Below are 23,613 nucleotides of genomic sequence, written 5' to 3' on the forward strand. Positions count from 1 at the left end.
GAAGGAGAGGAGCTGCCTGGGAGAGCTGCTGTAGCTGCTGGCTCACGTCTCTGCTCTCCTCTCTCCCAGGTACCTGACCACCTTCCCTGGTTTTTGACACTGAATCAGGATCGTGTCAACTAAAGATGGAAACACTGGAGTCAGAATTGACCTGCCCAATCTGCCTGGAGTTATTTGAGGACCCCCTCCTGCTGCCCTGTGCCCACAGCCTCTGCTTCAGCTGCGCCCACCGTATCCTGGTGTCCAGCTGCTCCTCCAACGAGTCCATCGAGCCCATCACTGCCTTCCAGTGCCCCACCTGCCGCTATGTCATCTCCCTCAACCACCGGGGCCTGGAGGGCCTCAAGAGGAATGTGACCCTGCAGAACATCATTGACCGCTTCCAGAAGGCATCCCTGAGCAGCCCCAACTCCCCCAGTGAGAGCCGCCGCGAGAGGACCTACCGCAACAGCCCTACCATGTCCGTGGCCGGCGAGAGGATCGCTTGCCAGTTCTGTGAGCAGGATCCCCCCCGGGACGCTGTCAAAACCTGCATCACTTGCGAGGTGTCCTACTGTGACCGCTGCCTGCGGGCCACCCACCCCAACAAGAAGCCCTTCACCAGCCACCGGCTTGTGGAGCCTGTGCCCGACGCACACTTCCGAGGACTCACGTGCCTGGAGCACGAGAACGAGAAGGTGAACATGTACTGTGTCGCTGACGACCAGCTCATCTGTGCCTTATGTAAACTGGTGGGCCGCCACCGGGACCACCAAGTGGCATCGCTCAGCGATCGCTTTGAGAAGCTCAAGGTAAGGACCTGGTGTAGCTGTGGTTGTGCAGTCATCTGTGTGGGCTGTGTCTGCCAGTAATGGTGCTCAGAGCAGGGGCTAGTTCCAGATGCCCTAAGCAGCACCTTGTATTTAAGCCAAACAGCTCCTGAAGGATCTGTGGGATGCATCTGATGGACTCCTTCAGGACCTTGGTAGTGGGAGCCTGAGCTGGGCCTTGATTGTGCCATTAGAGCAAAGTTTTTGATGTTTTATTTCCTCTTACCGGTGTGTGTGTGTGCCAATTCTGGGTGTTGGACCTTCTCCCCAAACACCATCAGGCTCTGAGTTGCTGGTATTACTTTTCTCTGGGCTTTGCCTTGTCCCATGGGAGAGGTGGGATGGCAGAGTGTCCTTGGGGACCTGTGGCATCATTCCCCAAGGCTGAAGCCCTTAGGCTGTGCCTGCTCAGCCCTCTTAGAGGGTGGGAGCGGGACAGGTTGGACTGTGAGCATTTCCTCCTGGAAAGCTGTTCTGCAGGCTCCCAGCCCGCAGGCTGCGGCATGTGAGAGCCTCCCGCTGTCCATAAATCCTCCCCTGTGGGCTCTGCCCATGTCTGAGGACCACTGAGCCCTGAGAAGTGCTCCAGGAATGCTTTCATGTCTCCCTTGAGCCAGCGTGTTCAGAGCTTCTCCACTGAGAGGAGAGAGCTAGGCTGTAGGAAGTAATGGGGATGGATAGGCTGGGAGCAGCCCTGTGGAGAAGGACTTGGTGATGCTGTGGGTGAAAAACCGATTGTGAGCTGGCAATGTGTGCTTGCAGCTTGGAAACCCAACTGTGTCCTGGGTACATTCCAGCAGTGTGGAGGGAGGGGGTTCTCCCTTTTTGCTCTTGTGAGACCCCTGAGTAGCACTGGGTTGAGCTCTGGGGTCTCCAGCACAAGGAGTACATGCACCTGTTGGAGCAGGTCTGTAGAAGGTTGCAGAAATGGTCCAAGGGCTGGAACTCCTCTGCTAGGAAGAAAGTTGGGATTGTTCAGCCTGGAGAAGGTTCTGGGGAGCCCCTTCCAGTGCCTAAAGAGGCTGCAAAAGAGCTAGAGAGGGACTTTGGACAAGGGCGTAGAGTGACAGGACAAAGGCAAATGGCTTCATGCTGACAGAAGGCAGGATGAGATTGGAAATTAAGGAGAAATTCTTCCCTGTGAGGGTGTTGAGGTGCTGGCACAGGTTGCCCAGAGAAACTGTGGCTGCCCCATCCTTGGAAATATTTGAGACCAGGTTGGACAGGACTTGGAGCAACTTGGTCTAGTGGAAGGTATCCCTGTCCGCGGCAGGAGGCTGGACTGGACTGTCTCTGAATGTCACTCCCAACCCAAATCCTTCTGTGATCCTATAAGGCAGTGGCAGAGCTCCCCAAGTGCCTCAAACTCCCTTTCTGTCCTTTACCCTCCCATGGAATCTCAGCACATTGGCTGCTTGCAGATGCCGTCCCAAGGGGGCTGTCTTGAGTGCTCCTGTGTGTCCCAGAAGGACCTTGCTCAGGGAGGAGAAGGTGGCTGGAGCCTGATCAGGATTTGGAGGCTTCTGAATATCCTCCCATAGTCCCATTATCTGGGGTCTTGCTTTCAGTGAAGCATTTCCAGCAGCAGCAGCTTCCGTGGCAGGGAGCCCCTTCTCTCAGACAGCCCATCTTTTCCATGCTAAACCCACCCCAAGCTGCAGGGGCAGGAGGGGGCTATGCTTTTCCAGCCCCTTCACTCATGGCACATATCAATTCAAACTGAGTTACTGTTCTACTGGTCTTGGGGTGGGAGCGAGCAAACTTCCTGGGATCCCTCTGGAGCACTTTGAAGCTCAGTCTTTATGTGGGGGCTGTGGTTGAAGTGAATGTGATGTGAACCTGCGTGGATGATGTTTGACCTATATAAAGTTAGAAATCCCTCTCCATACCCTGTGCATTCCACATGAGCCTGCAAAACACTTCTAATTCCTTTTTTTTTTTAGTATGAACAAAACTACAACAGGTCACATCCGAGGTCACGCTGGTGAGGCTGTGGCTGTGGCAGCAGTCGTGTTCCCATTAGAACTCTGCTCACACCTTCTCAGCTGCTGCTTCCTTGGTCCTTTCTCCCTTCATGTTTCAGGCTTGTTCTGACCCAAAAGTGTTTTTCTTGGTTCATTGTCCTGTTCATGTTCAGAAGAATGTCACTCTCTCCACTCTCAGAGATTTTGAGGGCAGAAGGAATATTTCTGTCGTTCCAGCAGAAAGGCAGAAGACTTGGGTTTTTTTTTGTGCAGACTGGATTATTTTTTTCCTCCTTTTTTTAAGCAAACTGATGCCCGGAAAGAAATCTTTCTAGATGTCCAGTTTCCTGGGCTGGTTTTCTACCTGCTCCTCTCCAAACTTTCCCAAGCACACTGTGATCCTAGGGTGCTGCCTGAGTGTGTCTTTTGGGGTGTGCTCTGCTCTATGTGTCTTGCCCGTCCTGCTGTCCCATGCAACTCCTTGTGTGGTGGTGAAGAATCCACCGGCAACACAGACTTGGCTGGCTCCTTGGCAGCATTGGCCTCCACTTCCCACATGTCACGAGTGTGACTAAACACCCATGACAGCATGAGGAACAGGCCCTGGATGTTGTTTCTTTCTCCCCTATGTCACTGCCACAAGGTCTGACTTTGGATCAGTGTTGCCAAATGAGGTCCAGGGGGTCTGGGATTTGCCTGCAGCCACTGATGTGCTCCTCTCCGTGTGCATCACACCTCACCTAAGCTTCCCTGGTGTGGGGAGCTGTGCCAGCAGCCTCCTCCGTAGTCCAGGACATTCTTTTTCCATGAGGAAATGTCTCAATTAGCAAATTGGAAACCTTCAAAAGCAATGACCATGTATGTTTGCACGCAATAAAACCTGGGCAGAGAAATTAAAACCTTGGAATACTCCTCCCTGATCTAGCCTGTGCCAGCCAGGCGAATCCATCTAAGGAAGCTTCACAGATTGCCAGAACACCTTTTTTTTTCCTTTTAAATAACAGTCTGAAGTGATTTTGGCCGCAGAGGGAAGCTTTCCTCCACTGAAAACATTCTTCCTGTGCTGTTCATCCCGCCCGGTTCCCTGCTTGCTGTAGAGCTGAAGGGTGGCTGCAGCTACCTGGTGGGGGGGACCTCAAGGTGTGTCCCTCCTCTGGCTCATCCCTGGCACATCCCTGCCTCTGGCTGTGCATGCTTTGGGCTGGTTTTGAGTGTCTCTTTTCCTAATGCACTACCTCCACTGCAAGAATTCCTTGGGATCAATGCTGGACTTCACTGGCAGAGCTAATATTTGCTTTAGCATCTTGTGCTATCACCTCGCACAGCCTCAGTCCAGGGCTCTGACCACCACATGCTCCCTGGCAGTGCTGAGAATCCTTGCAAGTACTTGAAATAGTTGAAATCCTTAAAAACGTGCTGGCAGGGTGCTGCTGCCCAGGAATCCGTGGCTGATGGAGAGGCCTGCTGCCTTACGCAGGCCTGCTCCATGTCCCCATGCCCACGGCAGGACTCTGCCCCTCTGTCCCCTACTCTGGACATTATCAGTGAGCTCTGTGGCTGCTCCCAGAGCTCCACAGCACCTTGGGCAGCCAGCAGTGAGCAGATGCGCTTAATTGCTGGCTGTGATCCTGCAGCTCGAGTGAGCTGGTAACACCTTTCAAGTTGTATTTTTTTTGATGGAAAATTGTGTTTCTGAAGTGAGTAACTTCCTGTTGTCAGAAGAGCTGTGCTTTCCACAGAAATCTTTGGTGGAGAATTTTTTTTCTCACTGTTTAGAAGAGCTGAATGCCTGAAACTGGACAGTTGTGTGTAAGCCAGAAACCTCCTCCCACTGCTCCCCTTCCTTCCGAGCTGGTTTTACATATGAAGTATCCAGCATGTGCCAGCAGCCTGACTTCCCTATGGATGCTTTGCAATGATCTGTCCATACTGTATTATACACCTCCAAGTGTTTGAGGAACCATCTTTAATCTCTTGAAGGCATATGATGGGTTTATTTTGTGCATCTTCAACTCCGTTTGTTTATGTTGTAAAGATTCTGGCCAGTGTGAGCAGTTTTCCGAATTTAAGCAGAGACCACATGGATGCTGGGCAAGATGGGGTGGAGGCTGGAGCACTGGAATGTGTCCAGGAGCTCTCTGAATCTGGAATGCCTGGGGTGGACGCAACGGCATTCTCTTTTCCCGGAAAGGCTCATGTCAAGGGTTATCACCTGCAGAGACCATGAGAGAAGGGAAAAACAGCTCCTGGGGTAGGAAAGTGTCTGTAATGGAGTGACTGCTTCCCAGTGCTGTGCTGACATGCTTGGAGAGGTGTGAATGGGAGATGAAATACCAGTGATAGCATCCCGTGGATGAGGACAGGCGTGGGATGATGCGAGGGGTGTAGAAGTGCCCTGAGGAAGTGAACCTGAGTTACCATGGCATGTTTGAAGGCATCATCGTATCTCTTGTCCTCTTGCAGCCAACCCTCAAGGCTGCTGCCTGTCCTGAAGCCCCCGGGGTGAGCTCTTGGAGATCCTAGGGTGCCACCTGAGTGTGTCTTTTGAGGTGTGCTCTGCTCTGTGTCCTGCCCATCCTGCTGTCTCATGCAACTCCTTGTGTGGTGGTGAAGCATCCACCAGCAGTGCAGACTTGGCTGGCTCCTTGGCAGCACTGGCCTCCACTTCCCAAAAGTTTTCTACAATGAGGGTGGTAAACCACTGACACAGGTTACCCAGAGAAGCTATGGCTGCCCCATCCCTGGAAATGTTCAACGCCAGGTTAGATGGGGCTTGGAGCAACCTGATCTAGTGGAAACTGTTCCTGCTCATGGCAGGTGGTGGACTAAATGGTCTTTGAGGTCCCTTCCAATCTGAACCATTCCATGATTCTCTGATTCCCCAGTCCAACAGGCAGTGCCGGTGCTCCAGCTGCGTGAGCTTGGCTGGGAGTAGTCCGAGTACATCAGGATGTTGGTGCTTGTTTTCCCTCTTTGTGGGTTCAGGAGGGGTCGAGGTGTTGAGCACACAATCAATGAGAAAGTCGTCCGCTGGCTCGTCTCTCTGGCTGGAAGTTGACATGGAAGATGAAATTAAAACTGTGTGTAGATTAAGAGCAAAACTAATGGCCTGACCTAGATACAGTGAGCACCCGGACGGCAGTGCATTATCTTCTGAGTGAAATCTTAGCCAATTATAAATTCAGATTGCTTGAAACTCATAATTACCATCCTCTCTGCGGTGCCTGCCTGAGCCCTGCCCGTGCCACAGTGCCACTGCTGTGCCGGGGCTGGTGCAGGGTTACACCAAGGGATACAGCAAGAAGAGGTTTATGTGCAGAGCGCTGGCTGACTTCTCCATCTGTGATTTGTGGTGGAAGGAGCGTTTGGAGAAATGATTTTGCCTTAATTATTGGCTGCTGTCCTTGGCTTGTCTGGGAGGTCTCCTCCCTTTGAGAAGCCAGAGAAGGACCAGCTCCAAGGAGGATTTTCCTTTGCTGTTGCTGAGGCTCCTGTAGATTGACAGGCTGGAAATATCCAAAAGAAAGAGAAAAGCTGTATTTTTTAACATTTACATCTTCTCTGTGCTGGAGGATGAGCTGTGAGCCAGGTGGAAAGCCCATCCTCTGTTACTGGTCAGAGCAGTGCTGCCTCCCATGGGGCTATGAGAGCGGCACCAGGATTAACCAAACCCTCCTGTGCTGACAAACTGTGCAGAGAGCTGGTAGTGACTCCAAGGCTTTTAGGAGAGTAGCAGGGTAGAAAATTGAGAAAAACCCTCCGTCACGCTGCCACGTGGGACTTGTTCACCTGGGAGCTGCAAGCGTGTTCCCACTCGCACTGGGTGAGTCACAGATCGCTGCTTGATTTATAATTTACTGAACTGCAACGGGGCTCAGTGGAATTTTGGTGTGTATATCTGTATTCCTCCACACCAAGAAGAGTCAGCCGAGGACGAGGGCTGTGGTTGTGACTGCTGAGACTCCCACTCAGCAGATGGGGGCTGTTCCCAGCAGGAACAGAGCCCTAGTGGTGCTGGAGCTGTCAGCCCTTGAGCCCTGAGACAGAGATGCTTTTGCTGCTTCACTTCCAGACCCTTTGGAGAAGGGGACAGAGCCCCAGCCAAGGCTTGCTCCATGTCAGTGGTGGTGGGGCCAGAAACCTCCCACTGCCCTGGGAGGACTCACATGGTCCCTGTGGGTGCGCCAGCCCCAGCTGTGTGGACAGGGGGGCTTTGCTCCCTCCCCTTGACTCAGCCATGGTTCAAGCTTCCCCACAACACCAGGTGTTTTTGGTGTTATCTCAGGTCAAGTGTGTCACTTAGTGACCTCCCTGAGCAGAGGGACCTGTGCCACACACCAGGGTCCCCACTGCAGGGTTCTTGTTCCCGTTGGTTCCCTCAGAGTGGCAGTGCAGTGAGCTCTCAGCTGACACTTAACAACCAGAAGAGCATGCTGCCTCGTGCCTGATGCAGCCTGCTTAAATATTGATCATCTGAAGGTCGCAGGGGCCAAGAATCAGTACTGAGGGCTGGATCTTTGATAATATTTTTTTTTCTTCTCGGAAATCTGATTTTTGGGGTGGGTTTGGATTTTTTTCTTACTAAACTAAGCTATTATGGGTGTTGAAATAGCAGAGCTGCGAAACTGCGTTGGTTAGATTAATCTCTCACTTTTTTCAAAACTATATTCACATCCAAGATGATTTCAATGTTGCTATCTCAAGAGCAGCTTGAGCTGGAAAATGAAAGCATAAAGCTGTGTGAAAATCACTCAGTGTTGCTGTGTTTGGGATGAGGCTGGAGGATTAATCTTCAGCCTTCATGTGCTGGGAGACAGCAGGCCAGGACTGGCGTCCGAGGTCTCTGGAGGGAGAAAGATGGTTGGCAGATGAGGTAATTTTAAAATAACAGGTGTCACCTTCTTTGATCAAAGTGCCCTCCCCCCCAAATGCCCTAATTTCAGAAGGTGACTGGTGTCAATCTGTTCACCTGTTGCATCAGCCTCAAGCAGTAGGAAGTGATGAAGATGATGGTTAAGGATCTGAATTAATTCTACCCTTGTTGGGTTTGATAAACCTAAATTCCTGGTTCTTATCAGCTCTGTGAGCATGGAGATGGTGGCATATGACAGCTGAGGGGCAGGTGAAGCTGCTGAGGACTGGTGGCCTTGGAGGATTGACTTGTTCTGGGAAGATGGCAGCACCAAGGAAGGTGCCATTGACTCCCTGCCTAGTGGCACTGGGTGCAGATCCACCGATGAAGGGGTGGGGAGAAGGTGAGTGGCTGAGTCCATCACAGCAAGGTCAGAGGAATGAGGGAAGGGCAGATGTCAGCTCTCACTCTTCAGCCCCTCACTTTGGGAAAGCTCTCACTTGGGCAGTTGCCACTGTTTGTTGGGAGAGGGACTGCTAAGAGTGTTGAGGAGCATCTTCTATGTGCCAGCGCTAAGGATGGGCTTTGGAGGATGCAGCTGATTTGGATGCTGCATCCCTGGAATCATGCAGCTGGCCGGTACTTGTGCCCCCCACAGCCTCCCAGCTTCCCCCAACATGAGGCCTCCTCCAGGCCTTCAGTGAGGCAACAGTGGAACATCAGATGTACCTTCAGAAGCACAAAGAAGAGGGATAGAAGTCCCTGAACCTTTTGCCATCACCAGCAGCAGCAAGCTCATGATGAGCCTGTAGAGTCCACATGCCTACTCATGTTGAAGGATGAGACCAGAGGATGCTCAGACCATGTTATCACTTGCAGGGACTTTACTGATGTCCCACGTGCTATCCCTGTGTGCCATCCTTTGCCTTCCTCATCAGTAGTATTTGCAGGATGTTTTGTTTTAATTATCTGCTGCCCTCTGGGCTTCTGGTGAGGTGCAGCGTGGGCTCAGATGAGGTTTGGGAGCATCACTCTGCAATGCCAAGGGCCATTAGCAGGTACCAACTCAAGGATGCTGTCTTGAAGATGTCACTTTTTTTCATTACTCTGTAAGTCCACAAGTCTTGAACCACAGTGTTCCCACTCTGAGCGGCCCCAAGGGGATTTTTTTTGGCAGAAGGTGTTGCACGGGTAAATTAGAAATGAAAAATTCATGAGCATGTCAAATTGTACAAGTGCAGCAGCTGCAGATCATTGGGTATTAAATTCTTAGCTTCACACCTGAGGATGATTGACTCTTTCACAGCAATTAGTGGAGTGGGAATAATGTGTGGAGGTGCTGCTGGTGAATCCTGCGGCACCAGGCAGGGCATGGAGGGGAATGCTGGCACTGTGGAGGTATGTCATGTCCTGCTCAAAGAGCTCCTGGAGGAGCTGGGGGTGTTGTGAGGGAAGGAGATTTCTCCCTGCAGCCAGGTTATTCTCCTGTAGCTGCAGGTTATTGACCCGTTCAGGTGACCCACTTGCACTGACAGGTTGAAGAGGGTGCAAGTCCCCATCCTCCTCTGTTCAACAGCTGTGTTTCTGGAGAGCTCGTGGCTGCTGCATTTTCTCCTTTGTTTGCATTTTTTCCTCTCTTTCTGCTCCTGGCACTTCAGCCATGTCAGCGACAAGCCCTGGCTGAAGTTAGACTGCAGTGGGCAGAACTCAGCAGAATAGGGCCAGGGGTCTCAGGCTGCTTGTGCTGGAAGGTGCTGCCTTGTGAACCCCCTCACTTTAGGGAAACAAAGTCCATTTTCTCTTAAAACAAGTGCTTAGCCAGGAATTTCGGAGAGTGTAGCCCTGCTTGGAGGCTGGGGAGCATGAGTGGGATGGAGTGGGTCGTGCTGCCCGCTGTGCTCTTGCCTGTGTGGCATGGATCTCTGTGCCCCCAGGGTGAGGCCGTGTGCCCCCCGGTGCCACCCAGGGTGTAGGGTGGCTGCTGTGTGGCTATCAGCCCCAGTCACCCAGCACCCACCTCCCTAAGACAAGGAGAAATAGCAGGGCTGCCCCTCTCCCCCAGCCTGACGCCTGCAGCCCTCCGCTCCCGAAACAACCAGCAGCTTTGCAGAAGTATTGATATTCCTGCCCTGAGTAGCTGTTGTTTAATATTCAGGATATATTGCATTTGGGCACAATGAATATTCAGGAGTGGGAATGAGCAGAGCTCAGCTGATGCTGCTGTCTGAGCGCTGGGGATGGCTCTCCTTGAGCTCTGCTCAGCAATTCCTGGCGCGTGTGTCCGTGCAAGATGGGTCCCAGCAACGTTCAGTAGCTTTGAGTAATTTGGAGAGTCGGCGGCGTGCGACTGAGCGTCAGATGCATTTCTCAGCAGGCTCGAAGCCCTACTCTGGGATTCTGAATATTGCTATTATTATCACATTAGCCCCTGAAACACCTGACAGGTGTAATTAAGTGATTTTACCTTGACAGCTGATGTGCTTTCTTAAAAAACAACTTTGAATATCCAATTGGAGTAGTTTGATGTGCCCTTTTATAGAAATTAATGTGCAATAGCAGCACATCTGCTGATAAATCCTCCTGTGCTCAGAATGGAGATGGATCTCAGGACCTTGAGAAGGAGGAGTGGGGGTTACCTGCCCTACTTTTCCAGCCAGCTGCAGGCTGGCTCTGGGGTGTCCCAGGTCCTGACTGGTCCCTAGAGTGCCCTGGCTCCTCCTTTGGGCTTTCAGGTGCTCCACAGAGTCATCGCCTTGCTGGAAGGTGCTCGTTGGCTGCTGTGGAGCTGGGCATGTCCCACATAGCTCGCAGGCTCTGTTCCCCATGGGAGTTGTGACCCTTCACTTGACCTTAAAGATCTTTTCCATCCTAAAGGACTCCATGAGCAGTTTCAGATCAGCCAACCTGGGTTTGATCTTTATCAGCAAACAGGTAGGTCTGTGATGAGGAAAGCAAAGGTGTGTCCCCAAAATCTCCTGAGCTGGCTTCCAGATGAACAAGTTCTTGCACCTCTGATATTATTTCCAAACTCCTGTTTGAGTGGTCCTTAGGAGGGCACATCTGGAGCAGCTGGAGAGCCCTGTCCTTGTGGGATGTCATGACCCCATGGTGCTGTACAATGTGCAGCGTGAGCATATAGAACATCATGTCAGGTGGATAGGGGTGGAAGGGCCACTATGGGCTGTACACCTGGGCTGGATGGCAGTGTTGGAATGGCATGGGAGTGTGAATTCCTGCCGACTCATTACACTAACAGGGTAGTCAGTCCTCCTGACCTGCCTGTCCCCTGTGATGGCCTATGGCCATGTGCAAACAGGGTTAGGGCTGCATTTATGTTCTTGCAGTGTCTGTGAGAGCCAGGTGCCCCTTTTGGGTTGTAGGTTGACATCCTTGGCTCTGCTGCTTGGAGCAAATGGAGCCTCAGATGTGAGGAGCAGGGATGTTTATATACGAGGAACTGCAATGATAGGACAGAGGGTAGAAGATTCAAACTGAAGGAGGGCAAGTTTAGGTTAGATATTAGAAAAATGTTTTTTACTGTAAGAGTGGTGAGACATTGGAACAGGTTGCCCAGGGACGTGGTAGCTGCCCTGACCCTGACGATGTTCAAGACCAGGCTGGATGAGGCCTTGAGCAACCTGGTCTAGTAAGGACATGTCTGTGCCCATGGCAGGGGGGTTGGGACTAGATGATCTGTAAGGTCCGTTCCAGCCCTTAAATTCTAGGATTCTGTGATTTCTGATCATCTCTCCTTCTAAGGTATCTCCTGCTCTTGCCTCTTGCCTTCCTTTTATTTGGTTGATTTGGGAGCATATTTTGCTTTGATGAGAATATGCCCAATAGTGTTCTTAGTAAGGGATATCAAGCACCAGCACCATCATGAGCTCCCCATGGCTCCAGCCCTGTCTGCCTTGTGTGTGTGGTGCTTTGCCAGATGTGCTTCTGGGCAGCCAAGGGCAGGATGGACTCCTGTCCCATGGCCCAAGGCACAAGTGGCCATGGTGGCCAGGGAGTGGGCTGGAATGCTCACAGCAGGAAATACCTTTTCCTCCTGAGAAAGCTACTATATAAATCTCCATCCTGCTGTCTCCTGCACCCTGTCATCTCCTCTGAGTGTGACCCTTTCAGAGCCCCATTCAAGCACTGCAACTTTTCTGAGTACATCTGGTTGTAAGGGGCTGGGATTCGGGCATTTTAATGTTCAAGATATGCAGCCAAATCCTTGTGAGCTGGCTGAACCCCTTTGCCCTCTTAAGGGCATCTCTGATTTATGGGATAAGCTCAGCAAATAGTGTGCAAAAAGGTGTCTGTTGTGCAAGATGTGCCAAAGCAATAAATCTAGATTCCTCCCTTGTTTCTCCAAAGGGCTTTTGGGAACCAGACATCTGGCATCCAAGAGAAATCACGCATGGGTTTTCTTTCAGCATGCACTCTTTGGCTTTGTTTGTTTATTTTTATGATGATGATTGGAAACTAAAGTTCAGGAGGTAAGAGAGCCCAGTGGATTCACTCACTGCAACTCCATATCCTGGCTAGAGTCTGATGCTTGTGGTGGAGTGATCCATAAAAATTCAGCCTATAATGGGAAACATCAAAAAACTGAGCCCCTTCTTTGGCCTCTCAAGGAAGGAACCATGTCCTGCCTGAAGCTCTCCCAGTGCTATAGAGAAGGAGATGCTTCCAAGTGGTTCTGGGCTAATGAGGCTGCAGTGTGGCGCCTGACAAAACTTAACCTCTTTCTAAAGTGTGTTTGTAAAGGTTCATCTCAAAATAACTCACCCTGAGTACTTCCATACTGCTTGAAATGGTGTCTCTCCTGGATAACTAGTGCATGGAATCTTTTTTTTTAACACTAGATGGAGGTTTGTGGATTTATTGGGTGCAGAAGTTGAAAGCTGGATATTCCCTGATGGCATCTGCAGGCATAAAGCTGGACAAGGGTCTTGGGAAGCGGCAAACCTGTGGTGGAGTTAGGAATGCTGACATGTAAGGAGACTAATCGCTAGGTTAAAGCTAGGAGAGTCTGAATTTCACTTCAGCCACACCTGGATTCCAACAGCAATGCCTTTGTTAGCAGAGACTCCTGACACTTGGATCCAGCAGGAAGCCGAGCAAGCTGGAAAATGGAAGGATGCTTAAGACAGGATGTCGTGGAGAAAGGAGCTGGGAGTGGGGGGGGTGCATGTTTTAGGAATGCTGTTTGCAGCGTGAACTTACTGTTTTTGTTTGGAATGTGCCGGGCAAGGACAGGGTGGGTTATTTATGCATTGAAGAAGTGGAGGTGGGACATGTGCAATGGCTTTCTTTGCCTTCTCCTCCTGGATGCTCTTGGGCACCGGCACAGGGACCATGGGGTATTGTCGTCTAGTGGCAGGGCTGGAGAGGGGAATGCAGCTGCAGCAGATGTTAATTGCTGAGACCTGCACCCTCTGTGCTTCCAGGGAAGAGATTTATCTCTCCTGACTCCCTAGCACTGCTGGCTTGGCTGCTGGAACTTGCACCATGGGCCATGGCCTCTTCCCAGGCTTTGCTGATGCTACTGAGACATCCCTTAGTGACAGCAAGACCTGCTGCAAAAGTTGCAAGAGATTCTCTCTTTCTTGGGAGTCCTGTCTCTGTCAGCTCTGGAGGCCATGAGATCATCCCAGCCCCATCCAGCCCTTTCCTTATGAAGGGAAGAGTCACAAGTCTCTGTCCATGCAGTTCCATCATGGAAAAAAATTCTGCCATTTGTTCCATGTGACCAGTGTTGGCTGAGGATGGGAAGATCTGCAGGTGTCTGTTGGTGCTGCCTAGGTGAAGGAGAATCTCTTCCAGACCGTCCCTATCTGTAGGACAAGATGAAACCTCCTCAAAAGCTACACCAGGGGAGGTTTAGGTTGGATATTGGGAAAAATTTCTTCATGAAAAGGGTTGTAAAGCATTGGAACAGACTGCCCAGGGCAGTGGTGGAGTCTCCATCCATGGAGGGATTTAAAAGTCATGTAGATGTGGCATCACCCTCTCTGGGGACATTCTGAGCCCACCTGTCCTGTGTCACCTGCTCTAGGTGACCCTGCTTGGGCAGAGGGGTTGGACTAGAGGATCTCCAGAGGTCCCTTCCAACCCTAATGATTAAATGATTCTGTGATCTGGGGACATGGATTAGTGGTGGGCTTAGCAGTGCAGGGGGAACAGTTGGACTCAATGATCTTTTCTAACCTGAACGATTCTAGGATTCCAGGCTGTCTGAAGCCCACCTGAGCAGCAGCTATGCAGGGATGTCAGCAAGAGCTGCTTCAGTCAGTTCTTGCAAAGCGGCGCTGGCTCAGTGCTCTGCTCTGCTGCCCTTTGGTCTGACTATGATCTGCTGAGCACATGAGCTCTAAGGTCTTTGCTGCTGTGATGCCTGGGGGTGTGGAGCATGACACATAAGCTGTGAGGACCTGCTGTCCCCAGGCCTGCTATGAGGCAGAGGCTGTACCCCCTCCAGCATGCCTCCTTGTGTGCTGGCCTGGTCCCTTCTCATCTGGGACTGTGATTCCTCCTCAGTGAGCAAAGCTGCTGCTGGGAGCAGGGGTGGTTGCTGGGGTTCTATCTGGGCTTCTGGAGACCATCTTCTGGGATGGCTGCTGGGAAAAATTCTCCATCCCCTGAAGCCTCCTGTGCCTTGAAGAACCTTTTGAGTAGGGGAAAGAACTTTATCTTTCCCAAGATTGATTAAATTGATTTCTTAAGATAGTAGGTGTGGATTCTGTCCTCATCCCTACTGTAAGCCTGCTCCCACAGTGCACAGTCCCTCTCACCCTGGCTGGATGGGCTGTCCTCCTCCAGCTCTACTTTGGGCTGTGGCACCCCCAGATAGCACATGGGAATTCACCACCTGCTCCCTCTCACTTGTGACAAGACGTTAATCACGCTGTCTCAGTTTCCCATCATTAAACCAGTGGTCCATGCAGTTGGCCTTGAAGAGACAGAGGTTGGCTAAGATGAGCTCTGACCATGGGGCATGGCCAGCTTCAGGGCTCGCAGCTCAGCTGGTCGAGAGAAGAGCTATTGATTTTTCTTTGCCTTGTTTTCAAGTGGAGTTGTCTGTTTTCCAGCCAAATGTTATGTGCTGTTAATGATTTGCTGTCTCCACTTTTGTTTTGAGGTCTTGCTGTTCACCTTTCAGGAGGTGAAGCATGTAGGAGTTGACACCCCAGACATCAACAAGGTCCCTTCTACCTCTTTGGGTCATTTGTTGTCAGATCAAAGAGAGCATGATAGTGCAGGGAGGTGAAGAGGAGCTTGATTTGCTTGCTGGGCACTGAGACCTTTGGGGTCACATTCTGCCTCACTGACTCTGGAGAGCACTGGCTGTACTAGAGGTGTTTCACCTGCTCCAGAGCACAAGTATGGATGTGTCCTCACCCTTGGCTATGCTCCATCTGCTCTTCCAGGGCTGTTACTTTAGTTCAATTAATTCATCATTCATTAAGTATAGGGAGAGTCTTGCCTTCTCCTTCTCTTGGTACATCTTTTACTCTATCTCCTGTGTCTCAAGTTCAGCCTATAAATCAAGGCTGAACGAGATGTGTATGGAGCCAGTGAGGGGGCAGTGTGGTGGGGGGTTGAGGTGGCCACCCAGATACCCCCCAGCAGCTCAGACAAAGCCAGCCCACACTTGGCAGGCATTCCAAGGGCCCTTTGGTCCTTCCATAGGGTTTTACATGCCTGGAAAGGCGATGACTCTCAAGAGTCGCCAGATTCCACTCTCTCCAGAGGAGCTCATACTCCTGCTGGGAGGAAGAGAGGAGAATACCCTGTCCCCTCTTGTGTGGGTGAGGATGCTGCTGGCATCAGCTGGAACTTTGCTTCTGCCAAATTTGCCATCCAACATGACAGGGAGGGCTCTTCCCTAGCCCCTTGGAAGTGTTGACCTGCTGCCAAAACCAAGGGATCACAATGCCTGCTGTCCTCAGCCACCTCCTCTGCCTCAGGAGGCTCGGTGGAGGTGGCAGGACACAGGCAAACTGGCAAGCCCAGTGACTCAGCCAATCTCCAGGGACCACGGAGCAGAACGTTTGCTTCCTCTGATATGGGATGCGGCATCCACTCGCCTGTCAAGGCCTGCCTCTCCCCACTCCTGCAGCAGGTGTGTACCTGCAGCACAGCTCCTGCATGGCATCATGCTGTTGTGGCACCCAGCAAGTCCCCGCTTTGATGCCATCCCAGTGACTAAGTGCTCCTGGGATTCTTGGGTGCTTCCTTTGTCATTGGAATGCTAGCTCTGAGCAGCATATTGGAGGCAGGGGAGATGCACAGCTGCTATGGGTCCTTTCGCAATGTCAAGAGACCTCAGGGGGCTGCTGCTATTGCATCGGTGCTGGAAAGATGATGGGGTTTTGCTTTAATCTTGCAAGTCATGAGAAGAAAAAGGGTGCATTTTTAGGATTTTGGCAGCAGAGGTGGGCTACGGGTGACATGTGTGAGGCTGAAGGCTCCAGCTGCCTAGTTGTTTGTTCAGCCCCAGCCCCAGGCATGAGCTGCAATGTGCCAGCTTGTCCACCCAAAGGGTTGGAGCTTTTCTCATAGGAATACCCTCTCCCTTCCCATGGGAGCATGCTCATGGGCGGTGCTGGGTTTGCTAATGCAAACCAGCGCTGGTTGCTCAGTGCCAGAGCGGTGCTCAGTGAGGAATCCACTGTCAGTCCATTGGCCAATGCTTCCGCTGGAGACAAAGCACTGGTTATTTATTCCTTGGTCCTCACCTCGTTCTGGCTTTCCTTGGGCATATCTCCCACACTGTGCATGGAGGGTCTGGCCCCTCGGAGGGAGCCCATCCCACGGGCAACATTCCCAGAAGCATATGTGCCTGTGTCTCTGCCAGGCTCCGCCGGCAGTTTTGAAGGTGGCAAGCACTGCCAGAACCCACAGTTTGTCCAACCTTGTTCCTTCTTAGCCTCATCTCTAGCTCTGAGCTCTGTGACCTACCTCAGATTTAACATCACTGTTATCCTCTGGGAGAAGTTATTGTCATGAGCTCATTTTTGTGTGTTTTTCCCAATGAAATGGGAGGGAAATCCCTTGTTTCCCTTCCTGCCAGCCTGCCTGTGGCCACTGGGAAAAAATCCATATGAAAGTTTAGGGCTGGGTAGAGGGAGAAGGAGGGTGACACAGCCCTGGGGCAGGTCCCCAGGGAGCTGAGGACTCCATCCTTGGCAGAGATCCACTTTGTCCCACACAGTGCCCCTGCCTTGGGAAGCCCTTGCCTCTACTTGGCACCGGCAGAGTGAATCCACAGGATTCGCTCAACCCGTTCCGCATCATCCCTTGTTCAAACCCAGCCTTTCTGTTTCATCCAGTGCCACTCAATTCTTATGGCTGCGATTTTAAATTTCACAGTGTTCCGTGTCAGTCCCAGCAGGAAATATGTTTTGGACCAGTTGGGAAACAGAGAGGGAAAAAATTGCTAGAAGGTTGGGGTTTTTTTACTTCTTTGATATGTTTATTTATTTATTTATTTAGTAGCAGAAAGTGCAGAGCAGAAACCACGGCACATCTCCTGCAATCTATTTGCTGCTCGCTGGGTATTTGAGGCTGACACCAGCTGGGCTGGTAAAAAAGTCTTAAAAAAGAATAATCCCAAAGCCACATTAGCAATTAAACACATCACTTGCTGAACTCTGAAGTTTAATCTGTTTTCTCCCTTTTTTCTCTTACTTTTTTTTTTTATTCTCTCTGGTTTTGTTTCTGAGTTCTGGTTGGAGGTCATACCAGCTGGAGCTGTGCCTCAGATTGATGCTGAGTTATTTTATATTCCACTCAGGATTAATTAATGTGATACATGAGCAACTCCTGGGTGCTGGCACAGCTTGGAGGGACACGAGGTGGATGATGCCTTTGGGTCAAAGCTCTAAGTGTGGGGTTTGATATGCTGAATTAGTCATAGATTCATGGGATCATAAACTTGTTAAGATTGGAAAAGACCTTTAAGATCATCAAGTCCAACCATCAACCCAGCAGCACCACCATGTTCACCACCATGTCCTCAAGTGCCCCATCCACACGTTCTTTGAATGCTTCCAGAGATGGTGACTCCACCACTACCCTGGGCAGCCTGTGCCAATGCTTTAAAACCCTTTTTTATGAAGAATTTTTCCCTAATATCCAACCTAAACTCCCCTGGTGCAACTTGAGGTCGTTTCCTCTCATCCTGTCCCTTGTTATCTGGTAGAAGAGGTCCCCCCTGAGCCTCCTTAGCTCCAGACTGAACAACCCCAGCTATTTGTACTTCTGGCTGAGAGGCATTTCAGTTGAAGCATTTCTGTCACCCCAGGAGGGGTTTGGTGGAGGACATGGATGATTTGGACCGGTGGATCACCTTCCCAATGAGCCATTGAAATGGGCTGGGGGGGGCTCAGCCTGGAGAAAAGGAGGCTTAGGGGGATCTTCTTGCTCTCTACAATTCCCTGAGAGGAGGGTGGAGCCAGGTGGGGGTCGGCCTTTTCTGCCAGGTAACAAGCAATAGGATGAGAGGAAACAGCCTCAAGTTGTGCCAGGGGATGATGTTTAGCTTGGAACAGAGAGATGGGAAACTGATGTGAGAACCACCCTCCATCTTTCTCCCATTCCATGGCAGCAGGAAGGTAGGAGGGGACATTCACCTACCCCCGTATTGGGTGGTATGAGCCGGACTGTGGGTTTCCCTGCCTTTATCAAAACTCAGTGTGAGCAGAGCAGAATGGTGCAAACCCTGAGCACTTGGGGGGTCTTGCTGAAGATGCCAGGCTTGGGGCAGAGCTCTGTTCAATGCTGGGCTGAGGATCAGGGAGAGCGGGGAAAATTAAGGAGAATAGAGAGTAATAAATGTGACGGCTGTGGAATAATTTAAATCCGAGTCATGCCCAGCCAGGGAGTTTATCTGTCAAGTTGCCCACGGCTGAGTTTTATGTAGGAAGCAGAGGGATGCAGTACACCTCTAGTAATATTTGCAGTGAGTTATTTAGTGCCCAGAATCTGATTGTTAACTGTTGTAAAACACTGCGATCAAAAAATAGGAATGAAATGCTAATGGGGCTGTTCCAGAGCCCGTGTTGAGGCCTCTCACGGAAGCTGTGTGCTCACAGCAGCCCTGCCAGCACATAAATCCGTGGCGTCAGAGGGAACAAAAAGTTCCCGTTGGCAAAGATCGGCTCTAAAGAAAGATGAGGGGACTGAGGGGGGAATAAAGGGAAGAAAAGCAAATTAGATCAAGGTTCAGTGAGTGACCCTCAGGGTGGGGGTCTGCCAGGAGGATCAGCATTGGGGGGTTTGTTCCTGTGCCTTGACACTGCTCAGTTGTGAAAGAGTCTTTTGACCCATCGATGGATGTGCGGGAAAGGGGCTGCTGGAGTGGGATGGGGCCAGGAGCAGGCAGGGAAGAGGCCGGGAGTAGGCAAGGGAAGTGGATAGGGAGCAGGCATGAAGTGGGCAGGGAAGGGATTAGGTGTGGGCAGGGAGCAGGCAGGGAAGGGGCTGTGAGTGGGCAGGGAATGGGATTCCCATGCCAGCCTTTCAGTTTAATAACTCAGGATCTGCTGCAGAAAACATCACTGATGCAGCCAAGCTCCCATAGTGGTGGCAAAGGGTGCAGAGGTGAGGCTGCGCTTTCCTGGATATGGGAACTCTTATTGTTCCTTCCATGTGCAGAGCCCTCCTGAGGTGTTGCTGTGTTGCTGACCTGCTTCAGGAGCCGTTGCAGGAGCCTTCAGGTTCCTGGACCCTCTCTCCCTGCCCATTGGGTTTGGGAGCTGGCCTGGGGCCCCCAGGAGCTGGGATGCTCCAGGGCAGCTCCCTGTGTCACTCTGTGTTGGTGATGACAATCCACTGCCTACCAAGCGAGGTCCCAGTGGGACTGCAGCTGGAATGAATGGTGCCACTGGTGCAAGTGCTATCCCAGTTATTGGGGGAGCTGGGGAAGCCCCCACTTTGGGAGGAGAGGAGACACGAGAGCCTCAGCTTTCATGTCAAATCAAGCATCACAGGGCTGGTATGTGTGTTATGCTGAAACTTTGGACAGAAGCTCAAATGGTGACTCAAATCCACTCAAAAGGCTTGAAAAGAAAAGCAGGAGGCAAACAAAGTGAACCCACGAGGTGTTTGTTTATTTTCTGGAACTCTTGGGATTTTCCAGCCAGCCTCAGCCTTGTGACTCTTTCAGCTCTGACTCACCGAGACAAAACAGAACTCCTGCGCTGGGCAGCCAGGGGATGCTGGGCAGGGGCTGTCCAGGGGCTGCTGCTCATCCCTCAAGACCCCTCATCTTGCTTCTGCACCCCAGCAATGCCCGTTCCAGCTTGGCCCCAGAGTCTCTCAGGGAAACAGGCGAATATTCTTGGTCCATGCTGGGAAACGTTGTGCGTGGGCAGATGGACTGCATGTGTGAGGAGTGGGTGGTACCGGTGCTGCCCACTCCAGGGGCCGGCCCATGGGTAGCCCTGGGGCAGTGCCCATGGTGCTTCAGGTTCCCCTTTACCAGCTGTGCCATAGGGTAGATCCGTTTCCTTTCTGCTTCCAGGTACCTCTGGAGTAACCAGCTGGATTTGGGGATGGAGCTCAAGGGGAAGCAAAGAGCTCACTCAGCCCAGTGCTGTTGGGACTGCAGCAGGCAGCAAGCAGGCTCCTGCCGGTGAGGGGCTGTGGCAGGGGTGGGGAATGGTGCAGGTGTGCAGGTGAGGGGTTTGCTGACAGCACATTGCTGAGCACTCAGAGGCCATTTAAAAAATAATATATTGTCAAGATGAGCCTGGACTGAAGGGAAGCCCCTGGAGCAGGTGCTGGAGGGTGACTTGCCTGGCTGGGAGATAAGGCAAAGAAGGTGTGCAGCATGAGGTGACTGGTGTCAGGGATGGAAGTGAGTGGAAGAGCAGGGCTGTTGGCCATGCTGCCTTATCCAGGAACCTTTCCCATCAATGACAGTGCATCGTTTGCTCCCTGTGGGGACTGTCTTCATCACTGGTGGCTGCTGACAGCTGGACCTGGCACACTTGGGATGTGACCGTTGTGTGCCCTTGGGGCTCTTCAGGTGCTTGGGGGGGAAGCTGTGCCTGAAATGCTGGTCTGGTTGTGGTCAGTGTGGAGTTTTGGCATGGAGCAGAGCTGGTCACAGCAGTGTCTGGGCTTAGCTGGGCTCTTTGGTAGGAACTGTGTCCATAGTGCCAGAATGGAAATGCCAAGCGTTGTGAAACCTACCTGTGTTACTGAAACCAGTATAGTTGGAGGTAATCTGTAGGTGGTGGCCCCCCACTCCCTGCAGGATGTCTGCTGGATCGTGCTCTGCTCCCCACATCTCAGTGCATCTGTGTTATCCTTATTTCTGAAGGCACAGGAATCGCAGGGCTGTAGGAGCTCAGCTTGGTCTTTTAATATCAGCTTTGTGCCCTTTAGTGACTTGTGGCTTTAGTGACTCAGGAGGCTAGAAGCAGGTAACACCAGCACTGGTTTTCTGTAAATATCATGGGTTTCTGTGAAGCTCGTGACCTGAGGGACACTTGGCTGCGGGTGATGGAGTGCAGAGGTTGGGGTATGGGGTGAGAGAGTGAGAAGCATAATCGAATTTTGGCAGCTCGGACATGGGGTTGCCAGGGGCTGGCAGTCACAGAGGGAGCTTTGTGTAAGGGGAACACTGCTGGGGGTTCATTTCCTGGGGGTTCACATCTGCTGCTTGTTCTCCCAGAGCTGCCTCAGCTGCACAGGAAACTCCACAGGTTTTTCCCTGCTGAAAAAGAAGTTTTGTCCAAAGCTGCGTACAGCATGGGATGCTTCCGTGGAGTTCTATAGAGGAGTTTAATGTCTATGTGTTGCATTAATATGTTCTGTCATCCCAGCTGAAGGTCCAGGCCTAGATTTGGTCTGTGATTGTTTCGGATGCTCACTGCCCCTCAGTTAATACTTCCCTCTGTTGTGAAGTTTCAGCAGCTTATGGGAAGCTCCGGATCATAGCTGCGTACAGCATGGGATGCTTCCGTGGAGTTCTATAGAGGAGTTTAATGTCTATGTGTTGCATTAATATGTTCTGTCATCCCAGCTGAAGGTCCAGGCCTAGATTTGGTCTGTGATTGTTTCGGATGCTCACTGCCCCTCAGTTAATACTTCCCTCTGTTGTGAAGTTTCAGCAGCTTATGGGAAGCTCCGGATCATAGCACCACTGCTTTGTTCCCACGACACATTAGGAAGGAGGCATTTGCCTACAGTACAGAGGTGTTTGCCTTCTCCACATGCCCCCACGCTGTAGCACTGTGTGCCAGCAGGCCAGTCACTGCCACGTCCTAATAGTCAACAGTGTCATGTCCTTATAGTCAACAGTGTCATCGGTAATTTCACCAAATCTCTGATCTTCGGGGCATATCTTCCAGCATAAAAGGGCTTTGCCCAGGGCAGTGGTGGAGTCCTCATCCCTGAGGGGATTTAACAGACTGTCTTCCCTATCTTTCAGCACTAGGTCCAGACACCTCTTATACACTTCCAGGGATGGTGACTCCACCACCTCCCTGACCACTGAGTTTTCTTGGGAAAATCTGGAACTTTAGGGCTTTCCCTCCTCGTGCAGCTGCTGCGAACTTGGCTAAAACTGCACTCAGTGAAGTGCAAAGCTCGTGCAGAGGAGGGAAGGGAATTTTTCCTTATATCAGAAATGGATGGGTTTTTTCTTGGGGAGGAAACAAAGGGTGATGGGAGCTTTGCATTTCACTGGGTGCAGCTTTAGCCAAGTTTGAAGCAGCTGGAGCAGGTTTTGGCATGAGCACTTACCCTGTGCTCGGCATGAAGGCTCCAGCAGTCCCTCCCCTCTGCGCTTCCCAGATGTTGTAATTTTTGGAAAAGTCTGCCCTGGGTTGCTTCCTGGCCTTGTTCCTCAAGGTGGTCTGCAGAAAGGCTTGGGCAGTGCCTGTCTGGCAGCATGGCACGGGGTGAGGAGCTCCTGGCGTGCTCAGTGCTGCCATCATGCAGAGTTGTGGTTTTGGGGGGATGAGGAGGGTGGCAGGGCTAGCCGAAGGCAAGGTTGGGCTCATGGGCTTCCTCTACACTGCCCAAACCTGCTGCCTTTGGGGCACTTTGGGGCACCTGCCCATGCCATGCCACGTCCCCAGCCCTGGGGCAGCCACAGCAGGCAGGGCTGTTTGTTCTGGGAGGGAAAACTTGTCCAGGCGTTTTCTCTTGTGCCTGTTGCTGTAAGACAAGGGGCTTGTGTAATCCGTGGGGCCAGTGCCCAAGATCTGCTGGATAAGCTGGCACTGGAGTCATGCCAGGGCAGCCTGGGAGCATGCCAGGACGTGCTAGAGGAGGCTGCATGCTTGGACCCCCATGCTGGTGCAGGGCTCAACCCTTCAGAATCACCAGTGGTGCCTTGGCTGTGCTGGAGGAAGTACATGGACTTTGCTTGCCTGGGATATCTGTGGCAACCGCAGTGCTGGATGGTCAGGTGGGACTCTGAGATACGTGGGCTTCGGAAGTGCAGTGTCTCCTCCACATCTCAGCACCCCATGCATTGCTGGTGCAAAGGGTGTCCCCAAGCAGCCCCAAGACTCTGGCCACGGATGAAATCCCAAAAATGCTGTTTGTGCCATTGCTTGGTGATGGTTTTGTTGACTTTTTGGTGGGTTTAGACGTTTTGTTTGGTTTTCCAGCAGCAAAACAGCAAAGAGAAAAAGGCAGAGGGAATGGGACTCTCTGCTTGTTTCTGCACAAAGAGTTAAAGCCTTCTCCAGCATCAGCGCGTTCACCCTGAGGCTGAGTTTGTACCATGTGCGTCTATCTCAACATCTCCAGTGCTGGTTTGAACAGTCTCATCGTGGCTTTACATAAGCAACAAATCAGCCGAAATAAGCCCCATCCTGGGCAGTTGTTGGCATGTTGATTCTGCTTCCAGGAGAAACTTGAGGGTTTGCCTCCTCCTTTGTGCTTTGGCAGCGCCTGCGCCATGACCTGCCAGCATGGGCATGGCTGGGCTGGCTGGGTGGGACCGGGGAGCATGCCCCACACTCAGCTT

General features: G+C 51.7%; 1 protein-coding gene across 1 annotated transcript in view; it reads left to right on the forward strand.

Annotated features, from left to right (window-relative positions):
- The window catches only part of LOC103799133 (probable E3 ubiquitin-protein ligase MID2), a 60,125-nt gene that overhangs the window by 1,361 nt on the left and 35,151 nt on the right, over positions 1-23,613 (forward strand). Inside the window, 1 exon segment of the mRNA XM_009071433.1 lies at positions 70-791. Coding sequence (XP_009069681.1) covers positions 126-791 — 666 coding nt within the window. The 5' untranslated portion in view covers positions 70-125.

Source organism: Acanthisitta chloris, unplaced genomic scaffold (assembly GCF_000695815.1).
Source record: "Acanthisitta chloris isolate BGI_N310 unplaced genomic scaffold, ASM69581v1 scaffold23433, whole genome shotgun sequence".
NCBI lineage: Eukaryota > Metazoa > Chordata > Aves > Passeriformes > Acanthisittidae > Acanthisitta > Acanthisitta chloris.